The sequence below is a fragment of the Dipodomys merriami genome, unplaced genomic scaffold (genome assembly GCF_024711535.1).
Source record: "Dipodomys merriami isolate MVZ:Mamm:240054 unplaced genomic scaffold, mDipMer1.0.p SCAF_1, whole genome shotgun sequence".
Classification (NCBI taxonomy): Eukaryota; Metazoa; Chordata; class Mammalia; order Rodentia; family Heteromyidae; genus Dipodomys; species Dipodomys merriami.
In genome coordinates, this window is record NW_027202270.1 from 26564873 (window position 1) to 26583051 (window position 18179).

Here is an 18179-nt window from a genome sequence, read left to right on the forward strand (position 1 = left end):
AATTGACATATTAACTGCTATAAAGCAGAAAAAAATACTTAAAATGTTTAATGAATTGATATGCTCCTTTAAAGTTGTTGAGGACTACTTGAAACTGATAATTTACTCACTTGTTTCAAATTCCAGATGTCAAAAGTTGTAGACACATAATCTGCTATTCCCCTGAAGAGATCTAAATTATGGTATTGGAGTTCTTTGCAAGACCGCAAGATGCTGACCAATATTTTAAAAGGACATCCATGGATATTATCTTTAAGAACCAATTAAATAAACAAACAAAAATTACCAGATAGTTTTGAATGCAAGATTTATTATGTCCAACGTTTTTGTTCCTTTTGATTAAAAGAAAAGGAAGCACCGTATTTTTAGGAAAAAAAAACTATAGGCAAAAACTAAATATTTATAACCAATTTTAACTCATATAAAAGCAAAATTTCACAAGGAAAACAAATGTAATTCAAAACAGTACATCAGACACTATTAATCATGAGAGGAAAACTCCCCTTACCTATGACCTTCTTACTGCATTCACTCAGGAGAGCAACAGAACGATGATTCATAGCAGCAAGGACTTCAAACATGTGCTGGCTATTCAAAAAAGAAAATCTGTCTAATTCTTTCAAGGCTTTCATCTAAAACAAACAAACTTGTGTTTAGCATTTGTGGAAAAATAAATTAAAATTTTAAGTAAAAAGTATGAAGTTTGAGAAAAACAACTCACTAAAAAAACTACTCTGTGTTTATCATTAGTGGAAAAATAAACTTTTAAATAAAAAGGATGAAGTTTGAAAAACTCAGACAGGTAAGTAAATTCATGTTTATATATGCAAACAAAAAAATCTTAATTGACTTCAGTAAAGCTAAACCCCAAAAGCCTAACAATGTTCTCTCCCCATCCTCCCCACTCCAAAGTGACTTCAAGAAATAGTAGCAGGGTCACAAAAAATATTTTTTTTAATTACCCACTAAAGAAAATTCAGGTTCTTACCTCCAATTTCTTTTTAAGTGCTACTGGTGTATCTTTTCCAATATATTTCATCACAGTTTGTAATGTGAAGACACGCTGTATTTTCCAAACATGTTGATCAACTAGTATCCTGTCATTAAACATAATAAATATTATAATCCTAGAATAATTTCAAACTTTATTTGGCTCAGTTCCTGCTTCTCATGAGCAAAGAATATGGAGCCTATTAAAGAGATCTACGTGCCCAACAGAGTATATACGTCTAGAACTAGTATACCATATAAAACTAGTATCTAGACCATCTAGAACTATTTTGTCTCACATTATTGTGTTCTCAAATCATATCAGGACACTACACTAAGATTTATTATGTATAGTCAAAAAACAGGAATTAAGTATTATTCTCAATAATCTATGACATTAGGTTAGGTGATTCATGCTAGTGTCATGAATAACATAGTGCCCAAATAACTATCCTGAATGGATTATACTTGTCAGTTCTCTCCACCTCCCAATTTCAAAATTATGTTTTAAGATAATTTAATTTCAATTTTGCTCACATATTTGTTTGTGGTAGTTCTTTTAAAAAGGTATTATTTACAGCTTTATCTCACTCAGAGTTAGGATTTTAAGTTTATTAAAGTATGAAAGACCTTAATTACCTACAATATGTTCCTTCCCTCCCCAAAAGGAGTTTAGTTCTCATTTCAATTGTTAATTTCAAATACAGAGGGTCAGATAAAAACACATGAAGGATAAGAATTTCTCACCGCAACCCTGCTTGAAGAACATCCACATTCTTGCATGGGTCCATTGTCTTTAGAAGAACTGACAAAATTGAAAGACATCTCTCGTCACACTCATTGATACGTTCCTATTGAAATACAATTCAGAAAACATAATAAGTCCATAGTAGATTATCTCACCCAATGAACACCACTGAACTTCCCATTAAAAGTCTAAATATTAAATCAATAAGCCCTATATTCAATCCAGAATAAACAACTTCATTGGGGAAATAAAATGGAATACATAAATTTTCCAAATAATGGATACACACCATTTTGTACAACACATTTTTATTTATCAATATAATTGAAAACACATTTGACACTTTGCTTCTGAAATAACTTGAATCAAACATTATTTTTTCCTCTTCTTAAGACCCAAGCCATCACGAAAACCCCATGGTACATATCAGTGTACTGAGGTATACAATTGTATTCTCTAGTGTTCACCACAGTGCCTAGAATACTGCATGTCTTATAAAGGGTTAGTTTTTCTAAGTGGTTGAAAACATGTCTTCCTTTCTAGATTTAGAAGCCTCATGATTATAAGGGATTATGTTTTTCATATCTTTATATATCCCTATTGACAAATGCAGTAACTCGTACATAGTGACATCCAATGCTTATTGTGTCAATATGAATGCACTAGCTCTGTGACTTTAGTCAAGTTGCTTGACAACCCTGAGTCTGCTTCTTCTTCTGCATCATGAAGATAACATCAATCTCCAAGTGTAGTTGAGAGGATTAAGGAAGATTATATAAGTAAAAGCCAGATACCATTTACAAATATGAATCCCTTCCCTTCTCTTTTCTTCTTTCACCTACCCACCTTTTCTTTGTACATCTTTCCTGTATCTGTATTTTAGTCACTCCATTATTATTTATCCTGGAGAAAGTGAGTAGCATAAAATTTCCAAAGCAAAAGAAATGACCTATAGCTAGGCACCAGTGGTTTACATGCATAATCCTATATATTCTGGAGGCTGAGTAATTAAGATTCAATAGTAGTTCTAAATTAGCTGTAGCAGGAAAGTTCATGAGACTCGGATCTCCAACTGACCTCCCAAAAGCCAAAAGTAAAGCTGTGGCTCAAGTGGTAAAGTACTAACTTTGAGCAAAAAAGCTCAGGAACAGTGCCCAGGCCCCAAATTCAGTCCCAGGATTGGCACAGAAAGGAAAGGGAGAGGAAAGGAAGGGAGAGGAGGAGAGGGAAGGGGAAAGGAAGGAAAGGGAAGGGTGAAAGAAGGGAGAGGGAGAGAAAGAGAGAGAGAGACAAAGAGACAGAGATAAAGAGAAAGAAGGAAAGAAGAAAGGAAGGACCTAGCTAACTTAAAGTCTCCTAACAAATAATATATAAACAAATAAATACCTATGGCAGATTTTTTTACTAGCTTATGCACCACACAAGGGTCTCATATCTAAAAATATACTTAGGGCTGGGAAGTTGGCTCAGTGGTAGAGCGCTTGCCTTGCATGCCTGAGGCCCTGGGTTCGATTCCTCAGCACCACATAAGCAAAAAGAAAAAAGCCAGAAGTGGCGCTGTGGCTCAAGTGGTAGAGCACTAGCCTTGAGCTGAAGAGCTGAGGGACAGTGCTCAGGCCCAGAGTTCAGGCCCCACAACCGGACCAAAAAAAAAAAAGTAAAAATATACTTAGAGCTCAAAAAGTTAAAACCACCCAAAAATAAACCCTCAAAAAAACAACTACTCAATTTAAATAATAAATAGGGATTTTAGAGACTTCTCAGCAAGAATGGCCCCGTGAGACACGTGAAGAAATGTTGAACATCTCAGGCCATAAAAGAAATGTAAATTAAAACAACAATGAGATTCTACTTCACCCCACTTAGAATGACATTATCAAAAAATAATAGATGCTGATAGGGATGTGGCCAAAAGGGAACATTACTATACTGCTGATAGGAATGTAAACTTGTTTAACCATTCTGGAAAGTTGTATGGAGGTTCCTAAAAGACTAAACATAGAGCTTCCCTAGGACCCAGCAATCCCACTCCTGAAAATTTATCTAATAGACCACAAAGAAGGCCATGCTAAAGCTACCAGCACATCCATGTTCATTGCAGCATTGTTTACCTTAATCAAGATATAGAATCAACCTAGATGCCCCTCAATGATCAAATGGATCAAGAAAATATGATATATATATATATATATATATATATATATATATATAAAATGGAATTCTACACATCAAAAATATTGTACCATTTGTAAGGAAATGGAAAGACTTGGAAAAAAATGTATTAAATAAGCCAGACCTGAAGAAACATAGACTACATTGTTTCCATTTGTTGTAACTAGAATAGCCTATAAATCTACAAGTAAACACACTATATGGTAAAATACAAGCAAACATGTAGACATGCTAAACTATACAGGACTCTAGACATTCACACAATGTGACCTGAGGACAATACTCTTAGGAGAGGATCACAGAGGCTCAACAGCTATGTGCAAATGATCATATAAAATGATATTTATTGAAATGAACTCCAAGAAATGTAAACAAGAGGTTGTTTGTTAGTCCTGAAGCTTGAACCTAGGGACTGAACAGTATCCCTGAACTCCTTTTGCTCAAGGCTAGCATTCTACCACTTGAGCCACAGCACCAAAGCTTTTATGTGATTACTTGGAAATAAGCCTCATGGACTTGCCTGCCCAGGCTGCCTTCAAACAGTGATCCTCAGATCTCAGCCTCCTGAGTAGCTAGAACTACCAGCCACCAGCACCCTAGTACAAGAAGTTTTTTGTTACTTTGGGTTTTGTTTTTGTTTCTTTTTTCTCCTTTTTCACTGTTTTTGTTTTTGCTATCTTTTGTCTCAAATCTAAGTTTGTTTTGGGGAGGGTAAGAGGCAAGCACAGTAATGGTGGGACAAAGAGTGAATAAATGAAGCTGTGAGACTCACTAGACACTATGTTGAAAATAAACTATACAACTTTGGATGTGAGGGCAAAACTGGGAGAAAGAGAGGGAAGGAGTGACACTGTTCAAAAAGAAATGTACTCATCACCTGAGTATATAACTGTAACCCCTCTGTATATCAAATAAATAAAACTATACAAAAAAGAAACACATATATTCCACAGATAGCGTCTAATCTTTCCTCCCATCCTTTCAAATGTATAAATACATTTCGGTTTCCTTTTGATTTTACCTGTACCATCCTCAAGGAAGTCTGTACCACAAGAGTATTCTGAGGTACTCCAAGCTTCACCATAGCATAAAGACTGAACAGCAGGTGGTCATAGTGCATTATCCTGGCTTCTCTCATCATGTGATCACACAGGTGGTTAAAGGCCGGGTGCCTAAACATCAGTTGCTTTTCAAACCGTTTCTGGTCTTCAGACATTCTTTTGGCAATTGTCCACATTGCTGAGAAATAGTTACTGCTAGGAAATGTAGGGGCTTTTGAAAATATATCTAACACGTCACTCAAGGAATTACACTCTTGAGACAGTTTTCTATAGCTTATAGGAGTTGGTTTCATTTCTTTATTGGGTTCAGCTCCACTGGAGAACTGTGGATCAACATTCACTTTCTTCAATCCATCATCAAATGTCTCAGCAGATGCAAGAGAATGCTTTGAGTCAAAGAATAGTAGTCTTCTAGGACAATGCAATCTGTCAACCCTAAATACTGATGCAATGCTTATGTCTTTTCTTTTCAAGCTACCATCTCCTGATTTTAAAATAAATGCATCCTGAAAAAGGTATCTACATGATGTTTGGATTCCATTATCGAAGTCACTTAACAGAAAGTTTCTTAGGTTCCAGTTTGAATGAGGAATTTTTGGTCTGCAAAACTTCAAAGGATATAACCTCAGAGTTCTGCTCCTTGGAACTAAAGAATTGATTTGTCCAAGGTTCCGTAAAAAGGAACCTGCTTTATGACTCATTTTGCTATCCACTGAAACACTTTCAAATGGCTTTAAAGTTGTCAGTATAAAAGTGAAGTCACCTCTCTTAATGAAAAACAACACATGATGTCATTTTCCTGTAGGAGACAATAATGAAAGAAATTTAAATTTTTACTTAAATACACTTAACAGAAGCCAGCCTAGAAACCCATGGAGTCATTACAAATTTACATTAAAACAGTAAAACAATTGTAATGATATGGACTGCTTTCATGTTTACCTCTGTTGCGTCCAATTGACCAGATGTCCTTACCTTGAGACCCCAGAGTAGTTCCTAGATTCACTAACACTCCCACAGTACCATTTCCAGACAAGATAAACTCTAGCAACAGGAATCAGACCAACATGTACTCCCAGCTTGGACCATGAGCAGATACTCTGGCGCAGCTCCCTCCCCTCCCTCCAGCCTTCACCTTGTTTCCCGCCCTTCGTCCCCAATTACCTCCACTGGACAATTCCAGCCTTCAATCTGACTCACTGTAAATCCGTGCGCTGTAAGTAAGGAGTGGATCTCTAGCTTTCGCTAGAGGCTCTCCCTTGCGAGTAATTTTTGTTCTTCCTAACAAATCTATGCTGGTACCGAACCATCTCTTCGTCTATTCTTTTTCTCTCTTTTTCCTCCCTCTATTTGAACCTAACCACCACCTGTAGGCTGTCTGAAAGTGTCCATGATTTAGCAGCTTTCGCAGTGATCGCGGCATGAATTAGCTGAAAATAATGAAAGAAAGGGAGGGTTGGAGATGCTAACATGGCTGGAAACTTCCCAACGCGATCTAATCATGTCAGAGCCTGGGCTTGGGCAGGTTGGACCTGCAGAGACGCAAGGAGCCACAGCGAGGCCCGGGGCCCGGGAGGAGCCACCATCGGCCGGCCTCCCCGGGCCCCAACCGAACCCGTGCCCGCGTCCTCCGCAGCTGGGCCAGCCGCCAGTCACTCCGTGCCGACTCCTCGTCAGACCTCCCGCGGCGGGGCAAAGCGTCCAGGGTGGGACACCGGCCCGCCGCGCCTCCCACACCCGTCCTGCGCTCACCTCTGAGGAAGAACCCGTGGACGGGGATGGGCGCCGCCATGACAGTTCCGCCGAGCATTGCCTAGTATCGCGAGATTCTCTACGGCATTTCTTGCAGGTCAAAAAGGATCGGTTCGCGGGAAAGAATGGCTCGTTGTACAAAATGGTTCATTTTCCTGAGCGCCGAAATAAAACCAGAGGCAGAGAGATCACGGACTCTTTTAATACAGGCGATGTGCAATCTAATCGTGTGCCCAAGCGTAATCCTTTCAAGACAGGAATTCGAGTCCTTAACCCCTCCCTCTGGATCACCAAACGTGAAGCGCCGCTAGCTTCAGAGTGCGCCTGCGCTACGTTTGGCTGCGTGGTTGCTAGGAAACCGCGACGCCGACGCGGATCTGGGTCTCCCCGGACAATGGCTAAGTTCGTGATCGCTGGTGAGTGATCCTCGAGTCTGCCCACAGGACCCAGCACAAGCATAATACCACCCACAGCTCACTTCCCCAGGACGCTTGTCAGTGACCATTTAAATGGCTTCTATTCTAGCAACCCCAGACCTCTAGATTTTCTTGTGCATTTATTCAGACACTAATTATACAATGACAGAGTGTCAAGCACTACTTTTTTTCTTTTCTTTTTCATTTTTGCCGGTCCTGGGGCTTGGACTCAGGAGGGACTGGGCTCAGTCCCTGAGCCTCTCTGTGCTCACGGCTAGCGCTCTACCCCTTGAGATACATAGCCACTTGTGGCTTTTTCTGCGTGGTTTATTGGCCATAGAGTCTCACGGACTTTTCTACCAGGCTGACTTCAAACTACGATCCTCAGATCTCAGCCTCCGGAGTAGTTAGGATTACAGGCGTGAGCCACCAGCACTGGGCTGCTTTAAAATAATTTTTATCATCTTCCCCCTTCCACTCAATGAGACATTCCATTCTATAGATTCTGTCCCTAATATCTCTCCAAAATACTTCTCTCCATTTCCATTGTCCACACTATAGAGTAGACCTCTATCAATAACTGCCTAATCTCTTGGAATCCAATCTTTCTCTCCACACTGCAGCCACAATACTCAAGTAAAATACAAATTCGATTGTTTCCATATTGTATTATTCTGATCTCCTGTGCATTTTCATCAACATTAATAATTGGAAATTTATGTTATGTCTATTTCTGCCATAATGTTATGTTATAAAATTCTAACCATGGAAAACTTCAGAATTGCATGGCAAGTTGTTATACCTAGATGATAATTTCTGTGTTGAAAGAAAACATGGCTCATTTGAACTTTCTTAGGTAAAGCAGATTGTCCATTTTATGCTAAAGCAGAACTTCTGGCAGATTATTTACAAAAGAATCTTCCGGATTTTCGGATATTTAAAATCACACAACATCCTGATGTTTGGGAGGTAAGAAACGTTTACAGTTTCTTAAACTCACACATAAAGTTTGCTCTCTTTTAATGAAATTGGTTTATCATATTGGCTTTTAATAATGAATGTTCATGTATGAATGATATTTCACGACTAGTAAAAGTAGTCTAGTCTCAAGACCTTATTTTATTTCCAATAAGTGGAATAAGTTTGGTGATTCCACAAGAATTCACTCATTAACTTTTCGTCGTCCTTCATAAGGATTTCTTTTTTTTTTTTAATTTTATTTTATTTTATTTGAGAACATACTGTACAGAGGTGCTACAATTACATGGGCAGGATAATGCATACATTTCTTACCAAGCATTTCAGCCTCCTCACTTCATAAGGATTTCTAGTGATAGGAGGACTTGTTAATTTGAAATAGTCATCTTTATGACTGTGTTGCAACAGAAACAGCTTCAAAATGGAAATTTTGAAGAAATAGCTTTTTTGAACAGTGCTCTTGACAATGACAACCTGAGAGGGAAAGAGGACCCTGTAAGGATATTGGGTAAAGGGGGTAGGTGAACTACAATGCAGCCTGCAAGGATCCTACAGGGCACTCATTGGTATGACTTTTGAGAGATACCCCAAGTTGAGGCAAGGTTTTTTCACTTCTGTATCAACCAGTCACCAGATATTGGCTTTTCCAGGGGAAATGATTTAACCTTAGACAAGAGAAAACCCTTCTGCCGAGGTCATTCATGGAGAGAGATGGCAGTTTGCCATCAGCTTCCAATACAGCTGGTAGAAAAGGGCATAGGTGCCTTGGTTATTAAGAGGGATATAGACTACACATGACAGCATCCAGTACATCTTTTGTACCTGTGGGTCCACATGTACCATATAAGTTCTCACTACCTAGTAACAACTCATCTGAATTCCAAATGGCATCTTTCCCTTGGGAAATTTCACATGCCCCAAGGCATGTAGTTTCAAGGTCAAATTGGCACTCAGTACTTTTTTTTCTGTTCTATCCACTGTAGATTCCTCTGGTCTGTGTCCTTGAAGGCTCTGAGCCCTAGTCACTCTTGAGGATTTCACTGCTATGTTTGTCCATTTTTGTATCAAATGTGAGCAGAGCAATATTAAGGATACCTGATAGATAAGACAGATGTTGGTTTTTTCTTTTAATTTTAATTTTTTAAAATAGTTATACAAAGGAGTTTCAATTCAACCTGTCAACTTTATGAGTACAGTGTGTCTTAATCAGGGTCACACTTTCCATTATTCCAGATGATAACTATTCTTCAGCACCCACACTACGGACCTGCCACTGTACAACAGAGCCAATTACCCTTTTCAGAATGTCAACTCCTGTCCCTACCTTCTGGGTCTCTTGTCATAACAGCTCCCTGTGTGAATAATGGAAGCCAGAGCCTAAAATTTAGTGGGACTTTTCCTTTGTCCCTAGTATAGCCACTCCCCCTTTTGGATTTAGGAGTACAAATTCCTTCCATGGGTCACTGGGAGTGATGTTAAGTGTCCCTCTTAATTTTAATTCTTAGTCTCTGAATCCAATTATTCTATATATTATTAGGGAAAAACACTACATGGATGTTTGTGTGTGAGAGAGAGGGGGGGGGAGAGAGAGGAGAGATACAGCCTGAAGGAGATGTCCATACTTGCACGGGATACATCTTAAAACTAATACATGTCTTTTGTGGCCCTTCTGCCCCTCTATCAGGCTAGGTGGTACAATAGGAGCAGGCGATCTGGTTATAGGCTCCATTATGCATGCAGCATCTTTTTGCTATAAAAGGTATCTTTTGGTTTGAAATTGTGTTATGTAGGATTTAGTGTTGGTATACTAGACAGTTTGTAAGTGCTTAACCAAAGGGTGCTAAGATCTATGATCCATGCCAAAGATCTATGAGATCTATCTTTACCCAGAACATATGTTGATTCAAATCTAGATAAATCATTGCGCTCTGCAGGCTAGGAGTCTACTATAATCATCTCAAAGAGGCTGACTGGTATCTTCAAATGATAACACCATTACTGAGGCCCTTATTGTTTTCTGTTGCTGGCACAGTGACCCACTCAGCAGCAACAGTAACTAGGTAAGCATTAGAGCATGGCGGCCTTTCCCTTTGCACCGCTTGCATAATCTCTACCTCTTTTTTGAGACCATTCTGCCTGCAACTATCTACTGTTAACTCATCTGCTGGATGAGTTAAACTCCCAGAGTTCATCAGGAACAAATACACTGGGCTTCTCCATGCCACTAGGGCACTTCTCTCTGGTACGTTACATATAACTCGATGAACACGGTGCCCTTTCAGAGAACACAATTCATTGGGAAGTACCCACACTACCAAGTCAACTAGCCGATTGAATCCCTTCTTCCACTATCTTCCAGGGAAGTTCTGGTGTTTTAATTGTATTTAACTTGAGTCATCACTTTCACCAAGCTTCCAAGAGACAGTCTAGGTTATCACTGTCTTGTGAAGTTCCTGCCAGCTTGTGCATTCCTGAATTTCAAAAGAGGAATTTATATGGTAAATTCTCCCTTGTCCAATTTTATGTTCCACTCTTGACACAACACTCCAGTCATATTTCTCAGCTGCTGCAGAGACATCAATATAGTCTGCTTGGTCTTTTGAGATAGAACTTACTGCTTAGGCCCAGCATGTCATTTGGTTGAGCCATGACTAGGGGGTTCATGATGAATTCTCATGTTGTTTGCTTTCAGCTTGGATCTAGGTAGAGAAATCTTCAATATCAGCAAGAGAAATTTATTCCCAAGGCCGAAATTGGAAGGTAGCTTCATTAGGGATACCTCCAATAATTACATGGGCTTTAATACTGCTGCTCTATTCTTCACAGATAAGAATGCTGCTCCTCGCCTCTCCTCAGATCTTATCACTGGAATGTCTGATATCCCCAAACCAGATATTAATAATTTAAATTCTATTCTGATAAGTATAATCAGAAATCCACAAATGGCTTTTTAGCTCATTAATTCAGTCTGAAGCACATAAACCACATCCACAAATCTGAAAGGCAGTATCTTTATGTGGCCCCAAACTGGAAATATTTCATGTATAAGGAAAAAAACAGCCTTTAAAAAAATCAATCCTATGAAAGCATCTGGTCTCTCTTAAGTTAAACACATCTTAGATCTTCTCCTCAGCAGAAAGAGCACCATTATTAGGTTGATAAATCTGAAGACGATCCTTTCTTATTTAGTAATTTGCTACTGAAACCATCCATTTTCTATGTTCACATTTTTCCTGTTTAAAGAAACCTAAATTGCATTTTATATACATAGTGCCATTAAAACAAGCTGATATCTTAGTGTTAAATTCTGGAGTATTGAATTCTCAGGCAGATTTAATATATGTCTTTTCTTGGGGTATCATTTGATAGAAGTGGCTGAAAGGAGTGTGTGAAAAGAACAGATGGAATCACAAAAGATCCCCAATCATCTGGAGAGAGATGATTGATCGTGGAGGAAAGGGTCTACTCCTGGGTGGATATAACGAGTTCCTGGAGTATGCTCAGGTATGTAACTGACTTATCTGTTTTAAAAATTGTTCTCTTCCTTTAATATTTCAAATGTTTTGCTTTCTGAGACATTCTCTCATCTCTCTTTCCAGCCTATTTAATCAAAAAAAAAATTCATTGATAGCCATTGTTGAGTAATGATCTCTTTTCTAAGACTGACTTTTGCTTCCCAAATATTTAGCTGTATTATGGTGTCACCTCTAGCATGACAACTAAGATGATGATGGTAATTGCCAAAGAGAATCTGGAAACACATATAGAAAAAGAACTGGAGAAAGAAGCCTTGAAAGATCTTATCAGCCCCTTGCAGGTCTGGATCACCAGGTGCGAGAGTCAGACTCTAGGACTTTTATTTTTTAGGTTGGCTGTTGATTTTTTTGAAAGAACAATGAGATGAGATTAATTCCATCCATGGTTGAAGAAGGGTTATCAAGTTTCAGATGTACGTATATGTGTGTGTGTGCGTGCATGTGTGCGCACTTGTGTATATCTTCTTATGTAACCCCATGTATGAGTTTTACACACACACACACACACACACACACACACACACACACACACACACACACACACACACAATCTGTAAGCATATTTATTGTGTGGAAGTTTTATTAAATTCTGTCATTGTTCCTTGGCTCCTTTGACCATTGCCCCCTGACTCCTCTCACTTACAAGTTTCCCTTGCATCTTCTCCATGTGTTTACTCACGCTAACCCCACACCCCTCTCATCCTGATCCTGCTTTTTTCTGCCTCTAGGTTTGCCCCTTGGTTCTCCCAGACTGGACCATGTACAACCATGATTACTTTCTCTCCTGTCTCTGCACTCATTCTTTGTCTTTCTCTCCCTCTTCCCCCTTCCATTCTCCATTCCCTTACTCTTCCTTTTACACTTTCCTGGCTATGTGTGTATTTTCTAATCTGTATGCTTGTTTTTATAAACTTTTGGTTACTTTGAAGCATTACAAATTCAGAGAAGAATGGATGATTATATAGTAAACACCCATGACTCTTTTGTCAGATTTCATAAATACCATAGATTCAAAGGATTAAAAAAAAAAGCTATGGAAATTCCCACTGTGCATCTTGCCAAGCCCATAGTGATCTCAGAAACTATCTGCTAGGTTTCCCAATTCCCTACTGTTGATTTTATCACAGAAATAGGAAAGTTAATTCCTGCATGAGGTTGCAAATATATCATCCACAACCTGTGTACATGCTAACCTTGTCTGTAAAGGCTTTTGTTTGTGAATATTTGGAAAAGATAGTCTATTCTAAAAACTGTTATTTCTTGGTACATAAGGGTGTAAAGGAGAGCTTTCGCAAATGAAACCTATATCCTTTTCAAGAGGAAATGTAGACCTGTAATTAGAATGATATGATGAAATCTTGCTCTCTGCACATAGGGATTTCTACTTTATTTGAAAATAATATACAGTGCATTTTTTAGTTTGAAATTGTTTTCAGATGTCCAATGCAGGGGTCAGCAGCAAGAGTTTTTTGTTACTGCTGGTCAGCTTCCCATTACTACACTTTAAAATATCTGTAAATGCCTTCCCCCCCTACCGTGGTACCCTGCTCAGCTTTTGGCTCAGGGCTGGCTGTCAAAACCATGCCTTCACTTCCAACTTTTTGCTAAACACCTCAGGAATTTGTCTGACTAGGCTGGATTTTAACTGGATCCTCAGATCTCAGCCTCCCTGAGTAGCTAAGATTACAGGCATGAACCACTGGCCCTAGCCGTGTGAATTCTTATTTAACATATTAAAACATGCTATTCATGTACACATAAAAGTAACTATTAAGAACAAACACCTACCTAAGTGTTTATCTAACTGCTTGCCACTCAACTTTGCATTTTCATCAGTGCAACCACCCCTGTTAGCTACAGCCTAATCCCCATACTGACCAGCGGTGAAGTGTTTGGCAAGAACACAGAAATCAGCCTAACTCTATTTGACCAGCAGAAGGTGGAACATTATCTCAAAGTCATAGTGATGGAGATGCAGGACATGGCATCTCAGCTCCTCCTCAGAATCTCCTACTGCACCAAGATAGAAGAGGCTTTCCGCCAGGCTCAAGTCATCATCATCCTGGATGAAAGCACTGACAAGGAGGTGACCAGCCTGGAGGACTGCCTGAGGAGCAAGGTGTCACTGTGTCGCCTCTACGCATACCAGATAGAGAAAAATGCCCATGAGTCTGTCAAGGTCATCGTGGGAGGAAAAAGCTTTGTGAACCTGAAGGCGATTTTGCTTATGCACTATGCCCCACGTATCGCACACAACGTTATTGCTGTAGCCATGGGTGTGGAAGGCCAAGCCAGAGCCACAGTGGCCAGAAAGTTGAAAACAACTGCCTCACGTGAGTGGACTGCTGGCATTCTGTTTGCATTTCCCAAACATGATTCCAAGCAGCAGCCTTCTTGAGGGATACTACTGTACACTGCACATTTTTTGTGCCTGCTTTTACAACTGACTTTGTCTATCATTATAAACATTAACTGACCAATAAGCAATGTGATTAGAAGCACTGTCTTCTACTTTCGTTTTTCAGATAGGGTCTCCTGCTTTTACCCAGGCTGACTTCAGGCAGAGATCCTCCTACCTCTGCCTCCCAAGTAACTACCTCCAAAAACTTTTTGATGTAGTAGGGTCTATATTAGTAAGTGATAATATAAACCTTGCACTTGCCTATCAAGTTCAGGTCCCAGGGTAAAACCCAATACCACCACCAAGAGAGAGAGAAAGAGAATAAGGATATATTAAAGCAGTTTTGCTCCATTTCCCATCTGGGTGTCCTTAAATGTCTTCCTCCTAGAATTGAAGAGGTTCAGTGCAATAATAAAAAAGGTCTTGGTGAATGGGATCCTTTGCAAAGATGTTAAACTTACTGATAAGTTTATGATATGTGACCAGTTTCTGCTCCTAAAACATTGAAGCAGGAGACATCAGAATCATGGGATAATGAGACTGGATCAGAAAATAGATCACACGTGACACATTTTAACTCTGTCATGCTTGATAGGGCAGGTGCACAGCACCACTGAGAATGGAAAGAGGTGAAGGAGTTCTCTCAAACAAAATTAAGAAGACAGTTGTGAAATGTGACCTTAGCGTGCTCCAAATCTGGGCAATATGGGACTTCAGTGAGCCTTAACATCAGAGCCAGGTTCAAGTGTGTTAAAAGCTACTTCACAAAGAAACCCTAGGAAGCCTAAGTTATGGTGCTCTTGCATACATGTCTGTAGTTTCTTACTCCTAGTGACAGTACAAAACTCAAAATTAATGTGAAGATTATTCAGGAGAAAATGAAACATTTTCTTTTCATTTATTTTTGGGCTGGTCCTAGAACTTGAACTCAGGACCATGACACTATCCCTGAACTTCTCTGCTTATGGTTAGTGCGCTACCACTGGAGCCACAACACCACTTCTGGCTTTTTTGAGTAGTTTTAATTGGGATAACAGTCTTGTAAACTTGCCTTACCAGGCTGGCTTTGAACCACAATCCTCAGATCTCAGCCTCCAGAGTAGCTAGGATTACAGGTGTGAACAACCGGTGCCCGGCTCATTCACACGGTTTTAAGGAGCATAAACTTCAATTTATTTTGTACCAAATAGAAATAAACAAACAATACAAACAAAAAATAGGCTTCAGGTAATTTTAATTATAAAAATGTCCTGTAATCTATTTTTATTTCTACTTTTCTTTTTTACAGTCATCAAAGATGTGATCATTTGGGGCAACATCAGTGGGAATAACTATGTTGATCTGAGGAAGGCAAGGGTTTATGGATATGATAGTGCCATTTGGGGACCTCCTAATTATTCTCGCCCTGTTTTAAGCTTGATTTTTGACAGGTATAGTATATTTCTGAGTGACAAACACTAACAAAAGTTATATAAATGCAGAATCGTCGTTAGAATCTTTTTAATCATCTTGCAAATCTTTATACATAAATTACTTGTACTGGATACCTTTGTTCTTGTTTGTGGTATTATCAAACAAACAAACAATTCTACAAGTAGCAACTAGAGGATTTACAACCCCAATTTCTCTTATGTTAAAATGATAAGTTTTGATATTTCAGAGTATTATTAAGGCAGTTTGTGATAATACATAAAGGAATTTAAACTCTAAAGCCAGGTATGTAGCCCAGTTGCAAAAGTTCCAAAAAGAAGAATTAAGGTGATAAGCTGACCAGGCAAAGTGGGGTGCTATGTTCCCCTGAAGCGCCCAACTAGAGGTGCATGGCCCACTGTACTAAGGAGCAAGCTATTTGGGATGGAATTCTCACGTAGCCTCTTGTTGTTTTAGAGACATTATATAAACTCTCTGTCACAGATTTTCCATCAGCAGTATGAAAATGATAATATAGCATGACCCACACAGGATTGTTGGAAAGATGAAATGGATTCATCCAGTTAATTCTGGTAAACACTCACACCAGGATGCAGCAGAAGAGAAACCTGCAGGAGCATATTTAATGTATTTTCTTCCCTAAACTATAGAACTTTCCCACTCTTGGCATTTCCTTTGCATTGTTGCTCACTTCCCTTCCTCCTTCAGCCATAGGACCCTCATCCAGGCCCAAGAATGAGGAGTTTCAGGTTCACCCTGCTGCAGCTAGCAAACTCAGGGCCAAGGTTGGATGGATCTATCTCGTAGGCTAACCCACAGCAAGGGGTAGCCCTTAATACTTGCACTAGTTCAGCTGGACTGTTTCTTAATTTAGACTTCAGACCATAAAACCATGATTAGTTCTTTAAATCTCAGTGTGACTAATTCAGTATTTTATTTAAAAAAGTTATTTGATTCTAAATGAAGAACACCAACTAGTTCCAAGAAGATATCTTCATAGAATAAATTCTTTGTAATGAAAGTAATTGTTCCCAAAGTATTTGGCCACTTTTCTGTGCAGCATATCTAGTTTGAAATTTGGGGGTTCCTTTCTATAATATCTCCCCATCGATTGCTTAAGGATACTATGAAGTCATATTTCCATTTTGATTATGGACATCATTACTTGTACTAACTTCCAACAGCACAAGAAATTTCCCTTTTCATTTCCATTCTTCTCTCTTAACAAAATTGTGTCTTTTTTCTTCCAGTGACTGGCTACAAAAAGAATTTGTGACGACTCTTAAAAACATGACAGCCACAGGAAAACACTTTGGAGGCATTTTGGCTGCACATAGCATCACTACTACTTTGAAATACTGGTACTATGGTTCACCACCTGGGGAGATTGTGTCCTTAGGAGTATTGAGTGAAGGTAAATCTAAACTTTTCATGTCTTGTTAATTAAAAAAAAAACTCCTGTCCATGTCTCCTTATGGTCTATAAGCAGTCTTATTCAGCATCAATTCATTCTGTTATTCCCTAGAACCTTGGTAAAACTCAAGGACTTTGTCTCAAATCCCTCAGATCAGAATCACTGTCCATCTCTCTTCTAAAGTAACATGGTGCTTTGCCAACTTTCAGAGAGTACATTATAGTTGCCCTCTTAGCTTTATACTTGTAGATGTCCTTGTTATGGGTCTGTCTAGCTTCTCAAGACAGCAGCTTTGTCTGGATCACCTGTCTACACCTTTAGGAAACAGCATTTTTATAGGACACGCAGTGAATTTTGTAAAATTGAAGTTCAGTTTCACATTGCTACAGTGTGAATTCAAGTCAGTTTGTCATGTTTGTCAAGAAACGGGTATTTAAAACTCTATATTTGTAGAAAGAAAATTCAATTACTTTCTTGAGGAATTTCAAAAATAAAGAATTCAATAAAGAAAGAAAAATAAAGAAAAGAAAAAAAAAAGAAAAATAAAGAATTCAAAAATAAAAAATGCAATACTAGGAGGAGGGAGACAAATGATGTTTGTCTCTCTAAAAGCAGAACGTTAGATAACCTTCACACATTCTTTGCCCATAAGTTTAGTTATTCACAGATAAAACACATACAGAATGAACAGAAGACTTAGGAGGCCCTCTAGGGAAAAGGCTCTGGTTCCTTGACTCCCTTGTATTTTGGGGGAGTTCCTTGCCTCCCTCAGTATTTTTGCCCCAGTAAAAGCATTTTTCGTATCTGAAATGGTAAGAAAAGTTTTCTTATTTAATTGAGGTACCAAAAAGGGGAAGATAATTTGGCCTGAACGGTACTCAGGAACTAATAACTAGTGTTAGTCCTTTTATTCCCAGCATACCCAAGTGGGGGATTTGAAGCTGCAAGGAGATAATCAACTTTCTCACTTGCTTTCTTTCCATTGCCAGTCCTGCATGTCCAGGCAAAATGGCTGCCATATGAGCTGCAAGAATGGAAAACTGTTTGGACGAATGACTTAGGCTTGTGGGCTACAGAGAGAGTCATGGGAAGCTATGGGAAACAGATACAAGGAAGATAGACAAAGTTTGGAAAGGAAAGACTGTGTTAACACCTGGGTATGCAACTTGGTATTAACTGTGTTAACTCCTGGGTATTAAAACTTGGACAAGTGCTCAGCTAGTACCTTTCAAGTGACTGCTTTGGTCTACCCTAAAGAAAAGTACCTAAAACTTACTTCC

At 38.9% G+C, this 18179-nt stretch overlaps 2 protein-coding genes across 5 annotated transcripts in view; one reads left to right on the forward strand and one right to left on the reverse strand.

Annotated features, from left to right (window-relative positions):
- Positions 1–6806, reverse strand: part of Fastkd2 (FAST kinase domains 2) — a 24621-nt gene extending 17815 nt beyond the window's left edge. For 2 of the 4 annotated variants that reach the window (XR_011371145.1, XM_070018565.1), the window contains exons 1-6: positions 6136–6222; positions 4932–5770; positions 1738–1841; positions 989–1097; positions 509–632; positions 111–250 (exon numbers count right to left, since the gene is read on the reverse strand). Coding sequence is in view for 3 of the 4 variants with exons in the window: in XM_070018565.1 (XP_069874666.1) it covers positions 111–250; positions 509–632; positions 989–1097; positions 1738–1841; positions 4932–5672 (1218 nt within the window). In the remaining variant the exon portion in view is untranslated. Of the gene's footprint in view, positions 1–110; positions 251–508; positions 633–988; positions 1098–1737; positions 1842–4931; positions 5771–5946; positions 6051–6135; positions 6223–6723 lie in introns of those variants that run through there. The other 2 variants (XM_070018549.1, XM_070018576.1) reach the window with 2 other exon arrangements.
- Mdh1b (malate dehydrogenase 1B) overlaps positions 6434–18179 on the forward strand; it is a 26194-nt gene continuing 14448 nt past the window's right edge. Inside the window, exons 1-7 of the mRNA XM_070018536.1 lie at positions 6434–7139; positions 7996–8108; positions 11487–11621; positions 11806–11948; positions 13490–13986; positions 15343–15484; positions 16736–16899. Coding sequence (XP_069874637.1) covers positions 6434–7139; positions 7996–8108; positions 11487–11621; positions 11806–11948; positions 13490–13986; positions 15343–15484; positions 16736–16899 — 1900 coding nt within the window. The remainder of the gene's footprint in view (positions 7140–7995; positions 8109–11486; positions 11622–11805; positions 11949–13489; positions 13987–15342; positions 15485–16735; positions 16900–18179) is intronic.